Consider the following 14,526-nt stretch of genomic DNA (forward strand, 5'->3'; position numbering starts at 1 on the left):
CAATGTCATCCATATGTGTTTCTGACATGTTTATTAACTCAATACGGCCGATGATGATGTAACGTTTTGTCTAATTAGGATTTATGATCACACAGCACAGGAAGATGAAGAACCTGAGATAACACAGTGGCTGACATATCTCTCTGAAAGATCATCCAACAGCTGAAAAACTCATGGAATAGTTGAATAATGTACACAATGAATAGTTATATAGTAAGTGTATGTGTGGTCTCAGAAGTGGATGTAGGAGATCTGCACGTCGCCATCTATCTCCAGCATGTCGATCTCGTTGAAGGACTGCATGCGGTGGAAGAAGTCGAACAAGTGCTGCCCGTTCACAAACACCTTGAACCTCTGGTTCCCGCAGCGAATCGACATCTGAGAAACAAAGACGTAAAAGTCAAGACACGGCTGACCCACGAAATAATGTCGAACACCTTGAAGGACTAAAATATAAAGACTATATGACAGATACTACTTACATCAAAGTACTGTCCCTCCATGAAGGGGTTCATGCTGGCCTCTGTGTCCTCCTGGCCCCAGTCGCCTCCGATCATGCTGTTCCTCACCACCATCCCCTCCCTCACCCTGGGGTTCATGTGGAAGGCGATGTCCCGAGATCTGCTCACCATGAAGTTGATGCTCAATCTGCATCACACACACACACACACACACACACACCAAGGAGTGTAATACATATCTGTTAGCACTCACACTATAGTGATGTTTGTGTATGTACACTCACAAACACACACAGCTGTGTACTTCTATCTTTGTGTGGACACTCAATGACATAATGCATTCCCTAGCCCCTTACCCTAACCTTAACCATCACAACTAAATGCCTGGCCCCAACCCTTGTCCTAACCCTAACCTAAACCTAATTCTAACCTGGACCTTAAAACCAAGTTTGAACCCTCAAACAGGCCTCTGAAGGTCTGTCCGAAGGTGAGTATCGGCCAAAATGTCCTCACTTTCCAAAAATGTCCTCACTCTGAAGGTCTAAAACTCAAATTGGTCCTCACAAAGATAGCTGTACAAACACACACACACACACACACACACACACACACACACACACACCTGTCTGCTCCATAGGGCACCATGCCTCTGATGATGATGGTCCTCTTAGGGTACATCCCTCCTGGGATCATGTTGGAGTAGGGCACAGGCTTAAAACAGCAAAAAAACAACAAACAAAAACATAAGACAGGTGGCATAATAATAAAACTAAAACTAAAACTAAAACAAAGTAATGCCAGAGAAACGGGTACGTTGTTACCTAAATCTGCAGCCTACAGTGATCACACTCAGCCTGTCAGGCTCAGTTCTACAACGTTAGACTCAGCTCAGCTTTCAACAGTCTTTAAACTGCAGCTGAATGACAAGTATGACGGTCACAATATCAGATTTTCCCCACACGATTATCGTGGCCAAAAGAATTCACGATATTATCGCAATATCTACAGAAAATTTGAAAAATAATAATAATAATTGGAACAGTCAAATGTATCTTTAACTTTGTTTATTGTGCATCTCTTTTTTGGCAAATGAATTACACTCAAATACCAGTGTAGAGACTGTAACCGTTAAACCGAGGTAATAACGACGTTCAAAATAAAATAGAAGTGGACTACGGGAATAGTGATGTTACGCTCAAAGTGTCACGACTAGATGTGTAACTGCCTCACATCAAAAAGCCAAAAAACAAGTGACCAATCAACAAGGCCTCGCTGTGTCACCCAGACTTTGCCCTGTGGTGTTGAGTACAGGGGGTGCTTTTGTCAATCTGACACTGACTGTACTGCAAATGAGTGAGGAACAAATTTTACTTACAGGGTTGTAGACTGGCTGCCCGCCCATCCCCTGTAATCAGATTAACAGATATCAGATTTAAACTGGATTACCAGAATAATATCATACACAGAGGGCTCTATGAATGTGTTCTCACCGGTAGGTTTGATCCTGGGAATCCTCCCTGACACAAGAAAAAAATAAGTTATTTGTACAAATTTGTAAAAAACTGTACACATGACAAATGAGTTTGGCTTGGTTTAGGATACACAGTGTAAAAAATACAAAAGAACGATAGTTTCTTATTATATCATTGTTTCTTACCCCCATACCACCTCCCATGCCTCCTCCCATGCCTCCTGCCATGCCTCCTCCCATGCCTCCTCCCATACCACCTCCCATGCCTCCTGGATATCCACCCTGTGAAGAAGCACATTTTTTAAACCAAAGATTTAATATGATTTATTTCTGTGATTTATTGTGAATTAGCTTGACTTAGGCTGGCGTTTTAAATGTATTTTTGACATGGATGTAATAGACACCATATTATTAATTAATGAATTTAAATTTGAGCACTGATGAAAAGCAGAAAAATAAGTATGTATTCACCCCCATGCCTCCTCCTGGATATCCTCCCTGCTGAAAAGTGGTGAACATGTTAAATACTGTTTAATTATTTATTTCATTTATTTTTGACACTTAAAAAAATTCTCATCCTAAGTATACTTACTCCCATTCCTCCTCCCATTCCTCCTCCCATGCCTCCTCCCATGCCTCCTCCCATGCCTCCATCTCCCTGGATATCAGTTAGAAGGAGCAGGGGGGTTAATGGAAAGATGTTCACTGTATTTCACTATATTTCCAGTAATATTTAAAGGAAACTGCATTCAAAAAGACAAAAATAACATACCCCCATGCCACCTCCTGGATATCCACCCTGTTGAACAGTGGTGAACATGTTAAATCCTGTACAATGCTGTGTTAAATTTGAATTTTTACACTTAAACTAAGCATACTCACTCCCATTCCTCCTCCCATTCCTCCTCCCATTCCTCCTCCCATTCCTCCTCCCATTCCTCCTCCCATTCCTCCGCCCTAAAAAGACCAAACAGAAGTGTAAAACTAAACAGACAACAAATCTCGTTAAAGCTGCAGTCGGTAACTTTGAGCAAATATGAGAAAGTTTGTGAACATGGATGTCAAAAGAGAACTGGATACAGTGTTGGAGGTGGGCTCCCGTTCATTCCTATGAGAGCTGCTCAGTGGCGCATGAAGCCAAAATGGCTCGACTGCCGAGTGATAAAGTACTCTGATTTTCAGGCGATTTTTGGCATCCATTGCCCTTTCCTTTAACTCCGCCTCCCAGTCCTCGTTCCAGCCTCGGTCTGGGTCTCATTCACATGAACAGAGGAAGGGAAATCACTCTGGATTTGGCTATTAGTGCATTTTACAACTTTTAGGACCTACTGACTTAAATAAGGGCTATTCAAGTGTTCATACTGGCAAGTTGATTTCCCTAAAAAAAAATTATCAGCTGAGTTACAGACATATATTTCCCAATGTCAGTCTATGGGAAAAAGTATTTTTGGGCCCAATGGCATCACGTGACAATGACACAACAACTACTACTGACATCGCAACTACTACTATAATATATGTAAGGGATAATGTACAGCCACATCGCCCTGTTTGGGTTTATTTCACAACAATGACCCGCTAGCTGTACAATATCCCGCTTATTTCAATGCTACTTACTTAAGAAATCGATAATTTGAACAGCCAGAGTCCGACATCAGAACTGTCTATAGCAACGCGCTGTTATACATAGCAACAGTCTACTATAAAGAAATAACAGACCGTAGTACACAGTGATTGACCAATCAGAATCGAGTATTCAAGCCGTGTAATAATCACCTATAGTAACCTCTTAACCATTTGTCTTACCACCACATACTAACACCCTAGCAACCATTAACAACACCCTAGCAACCAGCGGTAGCCCTAAGACATGTTTTTCTCATTGCACATTGAGGTTTCAGCTTTGCTAACGCTTGAAGTGATAAACATTTTTGAAACCATTTGAACCCAGCAAAACGAAGCAAGCGCAAACATTTTCTAAACACATCAGTACTGTTTAACTTACACCCATTCCTCCAGGATACCTATTCATGCCACCTCGAGCACCCTGGAGCAGAAGCAGAAAGCGTTTAGAAATCAGTCATTCATGATTTATTATGCTGCTGAAGTTATTTGCCCCAGCAAAGCCCAAAGCATCCAGCTGAAAACTCCAGGGACGGGGAGTCTCACCCCGATGACGTTAATCGTCTGGATGGAGACGTCTCCTGCGATCTGCATTGCTCGAACTCTCTCCACAGGGAGGCGGTGTTCGAAGGTGTAGAAGTCATTCCCATTGACTTTGAACTGTAATAGGATCATATCACGTTAAGCAAAGTGTGCCATGACATATTCTGTATATGGTCCAACCTGTTTAAGAGGTATTCACACAATGAGATACCGAACACATTACTGTGTTTATAACACACTATAATGTAGTTGTTATTTGTCAACAACTATAACTCCTCCTGTGGGCACCAATAAGTGGATGCTGGTGTATAAACAGATAAATGACAATATAGTAAAACACAGTTGAAATAATATAAAAGATGTATTGGAGAAGCAACCCGTGACGTAGTTACGAAATATCGCTAATTCATAATCGTCTATTTATAGAAGATATGAATGTTTTGAAAACCTGAGGTCTTCAGCTTTCAGAATAGACCAACTGTATGTTGTCCAAACTATGTATTAGTATGAAGTATTTTAACAATAAAGTCATACAGAAATAAACTTTGTAAATACAAGACTAAGTTGTAATCAAAAGATCTGCGATAATTTCCGTCTACTATAGATCTTTTCATTGTCATTCTATTGCTAGGGCAACAACTTGACACCATAAACAATGTTTATGTAAAGTCAAGAAAAGGTTTATATCATGCTTGGTATTGCTGGAAACTAGAGATTCCAGCCTTTCTAACGCACCTGAACGCACCAACAACCCATATATTATTATTTTCGTCTCATTTTGACAGATCTATGGATATCTCAGAGCACTGTGGGCCTTTCCATTCTGCATGTATCTGCCTGTATAGCATGGGGCGCTTCGGTCTTATATGAATATTGATCAATATTCATTGTGTTTATTACTATTTCAATGTTTTATTTGTAACATGGTTATATGGAGATATATAGTGTTTTAAGTAAAATTCCCAGTAAACAGTCAATATGTAAACAATAAGCATGGCCAGAACATTGAGTCCGCCTGACTATATCTTTATAAATTGTATCTTAAATGTTGTATTTTAGTGTATTTTCATCAAATTTATAGATACAGTTGTAATCAAAAAGTGGGAGAAGACATTCAGTTGCATCAATATCCATGGGATCTTTTTTATAAAGGTGATTGACATTTAAATGTAATACTAGGCGAGGATGAAAATCCTATTTTTTCCTTTATTGCATCTCGAGTGTAATCTCCATGGTAATAAAGTTTAGTTTACCTACAATGGATTCATATTACTTAGCTTCTTACCTTTCAAAAGAGACCAGATATATGCACATAAGCTTTAAGGTTGATGAGCTATTCCTGATTAATTTTGGGGATTTTACTTTTAGGCGTTTTTTTCCAAGGGCGAGGGCTCAACGGGGCTTCACAAAATGCACTTACATCTATTAACAACTACATTATAGTGTGTTATAAACCATGTAGTATTTAGAAAATAGTTTGCAAGTATGTGTGAACTTGTGGTTGGTCTGACCTGGTAGCCCTGTGAAGTGGCGATGATGACCATTTCAAAGGCCTGGCCTTTACTGAAGGGCATATCACGAATCTTGTCCTCAGACCCCCAGGATCCCTCCTGACAACTGTTGAAGACCACCTTGTCCCAGCCGTCAAACCGAGGGTTGAAGTGGAGGGCGATGTCGCTAGACTCAGACTCTCCACAGAGCAGGTTGATAAAGAACCTGCCACGAGGAACAGCAGGTGAACCACAGACATTATGTCACTGAGCCCTGAAGAAACTGATAAGTTAGTTTAGTTTTAGAAAACAGAAGAAATGCAAACAGTGAAGGTGGGGCTGAAAAGTGAGGATCTTGTAAAAAAAAAAAAATCTCCCCACAAAAGATGTAACGATACAGTGAGGTATGTGTAATGTTTACTCTGTCTGTTAATGGGCTGTAAAAGTACCTCAGATATTACTGTTTTGAAAAGGGCAGGGTTAGGTGATAAAAGTGGAGCTGTGTGTTATAAATGTGCTTTGATATCCAACAATGCAAAGAAACCAGCTCCACCCAGCCTAAGATTACACAAGGTGTTCCCCCACTTCTCAAATGGTGACAAAAGGGTTTGTCAAACTACTACTCTATCTATGTACTCACCTGGTAATGTCCTCAGGAATGGATCCCTGGATGTAGATGGACACTCCTTCCCTCAGGCCTCCATAAATAGGCCCCAGATAGGGAATTCTCTGTACAATGAACAATACATATTCATTCACACTGCTGCACAATGCTTGCAGGCACGCAAGACACACCTCCAAATAACTAATCAGTAAATCAGTGATTCACAAAGTCCGGTTCTGAAGGATATTATTTAGAGTCTCCATAAAAATGAGTGTAGCAATAGTTTGATTTCACTCTTTGCTATCCTTGGATGCAGTGGTGGTTCAATTCAATTTATTTTTATCAAATCATAACAGAAGTTATCTCAAGACGCTTTTCATATAGAGCAGGTGTAGACCGTACTCTATAATTTAGAGACCCAACAAGAGATTCCCCATGAGATCCCTGTACTAGGGCTGGATTAAATGTATTGATGTCATACTGAAACTCTTGCCATGATATTTTTTACTCTTGTTGCAATTTTCAACAAATAAATTCATGGAATCCCATAATGGTAATTAAACTATGAATATCTACAGCAACCAATAATTATTATAATTCAGTAATTAAACAATAAGCCTACAGAATCTTCAAATGTTTATACTGTCATTAATGCGGACAAACGTATCAGAAATGAGGCAGCCCGACACATCTAGTTATTTTTAACTGATATTAATTTTAGGTCATATTGTTGTCCAGAGTGCAACATTATTCTGTACCAAGTCCTCTGAAGAACAAAATATAGATTGGAAATCCCAGACACAAGCCTAAACTAGACTCTGAACTATCACACCAACAGATTTTTCTAGCGTGGCTGACCCCACTGGTGATTTAAGTCATAATCCCTTTGCATTTGTGCAAGGCATTACTCAGTGGCAGCAGTCAGTGCAGATACTTACAGGGCCGTAGATTGGCTGATAGCCAGGAGGAGCAACAAACGACATGGCAGCAGTCGGCGAGACAGACGGGCAGACAGAATCAGGAGGGTTTGGTCAGGAACTGATCCCTGCTTGAGGCCTCGTTTTATACAAATGATGAGGGAGGGGCAGAGCCGGGTACCAAACCCAGGTCTGCATCACCATGTTTACTCAGGAGGCACGAGATGCAAATTAACCCTTGACCCAGCAGAGGAGTGGCACGGTACAACAAAAGACAGAATATGTGTGTGTGTGTGTGTGTGTGCGTGTGTGTGTGTGTGTGTGTGTGTGTGTGTGTGTGTGTGTGTGTGTGTGTGTGTGTGTGTGTGTGTGTGTGTGTGTGTTTGCGTGTGTTTGTGTGTGTGTGAGTGCGTGCGGCAAGAAAAACCAACATGGTTGTAAACTGCAGCAGCTATTGAAGCAACGAGTATATCCTTTCTACACAGTGGTAGAAGTACTCAGATGTTTTACTTAAGTAAAAGTAATAATACTGCAATATAAAAATACTCCATTACAAGTAAAAGTCAAAAAGTACATATGTATTATCAGAAGACAAAAGTACTAATAGTGCCAAGAGTGTCCAACTATTATATATTATTGGATTTGTATTACTGAACTAAACATTTCACTGTTGCAACTGGTCGAAACGGAGCTGATTTGAACTATTTAAACTAGTTTAATATTTAACAGCTCATATTTTATAAGCTCATCATATTTTTGTTTGCAAAATCTCGGTCTGTATAATAACAAGAACCTAAAGTTGTCAAAGAAGTGTCATAAAAAGTATCCCTCTGTCTATTAGTGGAGTAGAAGTAAAGTACAAGTACCTCAACTTTAGAACGCTGCCTAAATCTAACACAGTGAACAAAACTGGCATTATACAATCTGAATCAGAATATTTCTCTTTGGTGGTGGAAAAGACAACAAACTTTGAATTTCTCGAAGTGGAGGTCTATGTAGAAGACATAATCTCAGCAAACCAGAAACCAGATATCATTTTTTGAAGAATTGTAGTAGGGTCTATTCATGATTCATAAAATATCCACCCACCTGTCTACCTACCTAAAGCAAATAGAAACAACCCTTATCTTTCCCTTAACTTTATATACATACTTCATGGAGGCAGTATAGGTTATTCCAACAAATGCTTCACAAAGTAAACATACAAGCGGTTCACATGCACGCACAGACACATAATCTGTCAGGGAACAAAGGCTGTCTTAGTGATACATGGGTGTTTCCTGACATGTTTAATGTAACAATCCACTTTTGATATTTGATTAAGATAAAGTTATGCCAAAGCCGCCATGAAACTGCAATGCAGACGCCTGAGAGGGAACATTTGATTCAATAAACTATAAAGTAAAACAGTAAGAATCTTCATAATGTCAATGAGTGTCAGAGTTGTACCCCTTGCAAAGAATTAAGACTGCAAAGGTCCAATAATCAGCTAAAGATATCAGAATATCAGTTTTATTAGTGGGATTATATCTTGAAAGAAAAATGACCACACTTTCTATGATGCCCATGTCTACAACGCAGTATAAACACCTATAATGCATTATAATCTGCTTATAGCGGTGTATAATTATAGTTATAAGCACTCATAAACATTCATGATGCTTTATAACAATGGTCATTACACATTATAAAGCATTTTATAATGACTTTAGGTTACTCACTGATATTTTTTGCAAGGATCATAGTGATTATAATCTTTTTATGATGCATTTTAATCACTGTTATAATACATTATGATGTGATTATAAGTTACTCTAAGTGGTACAAGCTCATTTCACAATTTCTGTGTGTTGTTTTTGCATAGATTTAAAGCAATTTCACTTCACTTAAAGGCCTTGTAAAGGAAATCAAGAGATTTGTTTCTAAACACATTATAAATGTTGGAAAATAATTACTGAAAACATGTGAAAAGACTGTGAACATGTGAACATTGTATTCCTGGATTGTGGAGTTAGACCGTTAAACTGTTTTTCACCAGTTTTGTGTTCAGGATTTTTTGGGCGGGGCTGAAACCATGGCTCGATGACGCAGTGGAGCCATCCTTAGCATGACCCCACATGTCTTCAGAAACCTAGTTTTTGAAAGGCAAAAGAGAAGCCCAGGAAAATGACAAAGTGTCAGAGTATGAAGTACCAGGGCCAAGAGCTACCAGGACCACAAAAGCAGGCACTTTGTCCATGGCCCTGGGAAGCGACGAGGGGCGCTGTAAAGCTTGCGTCCGCGAACTCGCCAGCCACCTTCACCCCGAGACTTTCCCCAGCCGACCTATAGCCTCGGAGAAAATGTGCCTGGTGTGGGCCAGCCAGTGCTGGGGAGAGGTCCCACGAGGGGATCCTACCACACCGAGCGGCCGTCCCTAACCCGCAGAGTTGAATCCCCCGGGCAGACTGCGCGGACCCCACCCGTTTACCATTTAGGGAATGCACCTTCCCCGCTTGTGGGCGTGGTTTCAGCGCCTTCAGCGGACACACCCTCAGCGTTTCAGAGCAGAGAATACTGCTTATATTTCCATGATTTTGAAAGCTAATTTTATATACTTTTTTTTTAAAAATTTTAATCATTCAAATTTGGCTGGGTGGTTAGTAACACATTTTTCTGTAGTGTGACAAACCCAGAATGCGTATTTATCATTGTTTCACAAGGCCTTTAAATGACCAGTTACAGTGTCTTATAATCACATTTTAATGTATTACAACTTATAAACTTATAATACAGTATGATTCTTGCAAAACAAATGTCAGTGAGTGAGCAGCAATTATAAAGTATTATGATACTTGACCTTATAAGTCATTACAAAATGCTTTATAATGTGTTATGATTGTTATAAAGCATTGTGAATATTTACGAGTGCTTATAACTATAATTATACAGTGCTATAAGCAGATTATAATTCATTATAAGTATGTTTATAATGCAATATAGACATGGGCGTTATAGAAAGTGTTACCTAATTTTCTTCTCATTTAAAGAGGATATTATGTGGAGTTAAATTCTAATGTTAAGCACTAAATTTGACTTAAAACCATTTTTTCATGATATTTGCATGTACATTATTGGTTAAATATTAACGCATATAAGAGACTCATTTATATTAATGCACTTGTGGAGATATTGAGGGACAGGTCAGAAAAAGCCACAACGGAACAAATAATGAAGACTGAACATTTTCCGAGGCTCACACACAAACACACACACACACACACATACATACAGAAGCGTACATGTAAATGAGGACACATGTCTCAGTTGTCCTTAAAATAATCTGTTTATTCTGTATTGAAACACAGGGTTCAGTCAGAAGACACTAAGTCAGGTGGACAGTAGTGATCTCCATTCAGCTTCCGTACTGTCAGCCGCCTCTGTGTGGACCACAGCGGCGAGAACACACTTCAGAGTGGTCGGAAAACAAAATACTGCTCTGCCTCTCGGTCAGGACATTAAATGAGAGATGGAGAGTGTGTATGTGATCTGTAAGAGGCACAGTGAGACAGAGGTGTCTGGGATCAACGCATCACACGTGACTTTGATTGAGAAAAATAAGTGATATGCTGGATTCCTAAAAATATCTATAATAAAAACCTAACTAGCAAAAAACAAAAGCTAATGTGCTCTTCTGACTGCAAACTGGGCATTTACTTCAGTGTGAGACCAAGTCTCCTCACCACTGTGGATTTTTTACGAACAGGGACACACGACGTGATCAAGTCCGACGAAGAAGCATGATCGTTCAAATTCTTCACAGCCCTAAAGAAAAATAAATATATGTATCTATGATTTATGTAAAATACGTCTTTTCATCAAAAGGCCTCTAAGTAGCCTCGACAATACTCAGTTATACATATGACACTTTGGTCAAAATGTATACATTAAATACATTCATTAGTTATTATTTTAATGCACTGACAAAAACTTGTTTGTGCATAAAGTGTCATAAAACAGACTGTTGGCCAGAAATACAGACGGGCTAAAACGGTCGTCTTCAGAAGATTTGATTTGCATATAAACAATAAATAAATAACCTTGGCATCCTCCTATACTGTATGTGTGTACATCATCACTATCTTACATGGCACAGAGACACCAGTGGAGATAGGGGACCACATACATCCAGGGACGCATTGTAAGACTTCAGAGTGCAAACTGGATTTGTCTATACAGCTGATTCACACCGGTGTGTGTCGCGTACGCAGATGATACTCCGTTTATTATCTTGGCAAGTCAGTCCGACAAGAGTTTCCATTCACGATCGCTTATTTGAAGACGAGTTTCTAACTCTCTCTTGAGAGAGGAAGACAAAGAAGCGAGAGGGGGCCACTGCTCCCTCGAGGATGTCGGAGATAGAACTGTGAGCTGCTGAATCATTTTCCTTCAAAACGCTTTCTCTCACTGAAACACCAGAAATCAGAAATGAAATATCAAATGGCAGCAGCCACATTCAAAAAAAAAAAAAAATCCCATCCTTACAAACAATATAAACATATCCACTCTAATCTCAAATAAAAGTGTTAAAGCTAAAAACTATCTGATCGCTAAAGCAGTGACATTGCTATAGGCACTAAAACGTTTACAGCAGTAGCGACTGAAAGAGCCCGTTTTGTATAAATGCATTGATAGGCAAGGCAGTCTATGTATATTTTACACCAAAAAGGCCATGTGTAGTGTATTCATAGCGGAATAAAAAGGCCCCTGGCTTCTTGTGTCTTTTTATGCCTCTCTGATATTATTCTTCCTCTCAACTCTACCTCATCGACATTCTGCTGCAGGTGGTACAACAGTGCAGTCAAAGTGTGCATAGCTTCAACGGAGGAGAGAGATGTGCAGACAAAGGACAAAACTAAGAAAATAGATGTGTTCAATCTCTAAATGTCTAATCTTTCCTCTCTCTGAATTTCCCTCCCCTCCTCCCTCCGTCAGACGTTAAACGATGCAGGACGTTATTGGAGCTGATCCTCATACTGCTTCCGGAAGCAGTCACCAGCAGGGAAGAAGTCCCAGCATCGCTCCTGGTACAGCTTCCACACGTATGATTCCTGAAACAATTACATTTATTTAATGATTTTAAAAAAATGATGATTTTATGAAGACAAAAACAACCAATGAGGGCTGCACCTTTATTTTATGTACCTTCTTTATATATATCTTAAATATACGTATGTTTACTGACCTGTCCTGTGTGTTCTGTTTCATCTTTATTAATGAGATACATCAGGAAGAACCTGAAAGAGAAAAAGGGAAACAGAGAAAAGTAAGGCAACATAACAGGGTTGTTGGTTATTTGGGGGGTAAGAAAAGACATTCACAACTATATATCCTTTTTCCCGCCAAAATTAGCACGTTTATGCAGTTTTTTTAAACATGGGAAAACCCTCTAAAATAGTCAATAGACTCAGTAGTAGACCATTGCAGAAGATGAGTATCCCTTCCCTTTTTTTCTTTTTTTTCTGGTGTGTCACGTTCAACGTCACGGAACGTGCCAGAAAACAGTTGGCTTTGAGGAGAGCATATTAATTGTATGATTTGTACAGTAATAAATTAATAAAGAATAATTGTCCAAATCCCTGTTGATTTTATATGTCATATATTCACATCGCAACCGACTTATAAGTAAAGTAAAGGTAATTAGTCGCAACATAAAAAAATGAATACATACTGTATTTAAAAGTGTGTCTGCACATCTACGCTCTGAAAGGTAACTCACATGTAGTTGGCTAAGTTATGCTCTTCTAAGGTGTGGGTCTCAAAGCCATGTGGCGTCGTGTCAAAGTAGTCGCTTCCGATTCCACAGATGAAACACTTTGTCTAGAGGGAGAAGGGACAGTTCAGATTAAACACGTTCTTCTTGTAACTGAAGGAGAATTGAAGGTGGATTCAGTAAAGTGAGCGGTTAAATCCCTCTGAAACTCATTATCTTACCTCCATGTCCTCTCTGACCTGCTCCTGCTGGTCTCTCAGCTCTCCAAAGGCATCAATGATCAAACCTGACAGACAGACAGACAGACAGCATTTCTTACTAGTGCAGAAAATTTCAAACTTCTAGTCACAAATGATATTTTCTGACCTCTAAAACACCTTTTCTTATTCTCTAGATTTTCACTCAAAATTTATGTCCTGTTCACTCAGTCAGGAGGAGACTCCTAGCTTCACATCACATCAGAAAACACATGTTCCTTTGGTGGTCCTGGACAACATCTTATCTCTACGAACAGTGTTCAACTCACCCACATCCAAAACCATTTTTATGAGTGAATTTTAAATCAGTGCATACAGTGGGGGTTTTAGAGGTATTCCGCTGAAAATAGCTGCTTGTAGAAACCATTGACTGGCTGAAAGATGCCATAAAGCTCTGTGGAGCTGAGGGGAACTGTAGAATGATCACTCCTATTAACCTATTTCACATTACACAATCGTTTTAACCCATTGTTATTAGAAACATGTTATCATTATATGCCCCTTTAAAGCCACTATGTGTCAAATTCTGGCACAAGTTTTGGTTTGAGACAATCCTGGTGAACATTGATGCAATCTTCAATTATTTCATCGTGTGCATTGCTCTCTACCTCAGTGTCTTTTTTGATACAACCACAAGAAGGCGCCACTCTCACCAAGTGTCACTAACTCTTTGCATAGTGACTTTCAGTTAAGTGTTACTTATTGCAGAATTAAATTGTAGAATTTAAATTTTATTATTTATTTAATTATATTTTATTTGCATTTCTTGCGACATATATTAACACAGAAGTACACCTAGAAGAGCCTGCAGAACCCACCCTACTTTAAAGTGGAAACCGCTTATAGTGATCACATCTGTCTGGGTCAAATTGATTCACACACCCCTATACAGACAGAGCAAACACAGGATAGCACTCTCACTACCTCTGACAAAGAGACAATGAGTCAGCACCTGAGCACTGAAACCAGGGGTAGATATAGGCTTCAACCACCTGATCCTCATCCTCAGGGACAATTAGGCTCCACAGCTGCTTCTCCTCAGAGATATTTCGTTTCGCTATTTACTGGCTCACTTCTTCTGCCTTTTCTCTCACCACGGGTGAGGCATTGCCATTTTTTGGCCGGCTCTGCAGCGCGAGCACGCATGCAAATGTGTGGTGCCCCTTTCCCGGTGTTGTGCCAAAAAGTGAGGCAAAAAGTATCAAGGGAGTAAAAAATAAATCAAAAATTCAACTAACATTAGTCTAACATAGTTTTATAATGTTTTTCCATATGTTGTCATGGATGAAAAGACCCAAAATAAACAATGTTAGCGGACTAATTGATTATTATAAGCAAATTACTTAAACAGCGTTTGTATAGGTTTCCACTGTATAGGCATTTTTCTCAGTTTAGACTTGTATTACAG

The 14,526-nt window shown here is 39.4% G+C and overlaps 2 protein-coding genes across 18 annotated transcripts in view; both read right to left on the reverse strand.

Moving 5' to 3' along the window:
* Nucleotides 1-60: 60 nt before the first annotated feature.
* On the reverse strand, nt 61-7,273 carry LOC141770550 (galectin-4-like). 2 transcript variants are annotated; one of them, XM_074640185.1, is made up of 15 exons: nt 7,131-7,273; nt 6,229-6,317; nt 5,610-5,814; nt 4,102-4,215; nt 3,938-3,979; nt 2,837-2,889; nt 2,701-2,729; nt 2,525-2,580; nt 2,404-2,433; nt 2,119-2,214; nt 1,952-1,978; nt 1,837-1,866; nt 1,084-1,172; nt 483-648; nt 61-378 (listed from the first exon to the last, which is right to left on the reverse strand). In XM_074640185.1, exons 1-15 carry the CDS (start codon nt 7,173-7,175, stop codon nt 232-234), a joined length of 1,218 nt encoding a protein of 405 aa, XP_074496286.1. In that variant the 5' UTR covers nt 7,176-7,273; the 3' UTR covers nt 61-231. The 2 variants fall into 2 exon arrangements, with proteins under 2 accessions (XP_074496286.1, XP_074496287.1); XM_074640186.1 differs by lacking the exon at nt 3,938-3,979 and having other exon boundaries at nt 63-378.
* A 3,142-nt stretch (nt 7,274-10,415) lies between these two features.
* The window catches only part of ryr1b (ryanodine receptor 1b (skeletal)), a 106,858-nt gene continuing 102,747 nt past the window's right edge, over nt 10,416-14,526 (reverse strand). For 15 of the 16 annotated variants that reach the window (XM_074640188.1, XM_074640203.1, XM_074640202.1 and 12 more), the window contains 4 exons: nt 13,083-13,147; nt 12,868-12,968; nt 12,334-12,385; nt 10,416-12,199 (listed from right to left, as the gene is read on the reverse strand). In XM_074640188.1, coding sequence (XP_074496289.1) covers nt 12,104-12,199; nt 12,334-12,385; nt 12,868-12,968; nt 13,083-13,147 — 314 coding nt within the window. In that variant the 3' untranslated portion in view covers nt 10,416-12,103. The remainder of the gene's footprint in view (nt 12,200-12,333; nt 12,386-12,867; nt 12,969-13,082; nt 13,148-14,526) is intronic. The other variant, XM_074640204.1, reaches the window with a different exon arrangement.

This window comes from Sebastes fasciatus, chromosome 7 (genome assembly GCF_043250625.1).
Source record: "Sebastes fasciatus isolate fSebFas1 chromosome 7, fSebFas1.pri, whole genome shotgun sequence".
Classification (NCBI taxonomy): domain Eukaryota; kingdom Metazoa; phylum Chordata; class Actinopteri; order Perciformes; family Sebastidae; genus Sebastes; species Sebastes fasciatus.

Excerpts from the sequence above, each read along its gene's own strand:
- LOC141770550 (XM_074640185.1), bottom strand. The coding sequence starts at position 7,175 with ATGTCGTTTGTTGCTCCTCCTGGCTATCAGCCAATCTACGGCCCT. Across the intron at positions 4,216-5,609 it reads CCACTTCACAGGGCTACCAG|TTCAAAGTCAATGGGAATGA; the intron begins GTCAGACCAACC and ends ATCCTATTACAG. Across the intron at positions 1,979-2,118 it reads GCATGGGAGGTGGTATGGGG|GGAGGATTCCCAGGATCAAA; the intron begins GTAAGAAACAAT and ends TTCTTGTGTCAG.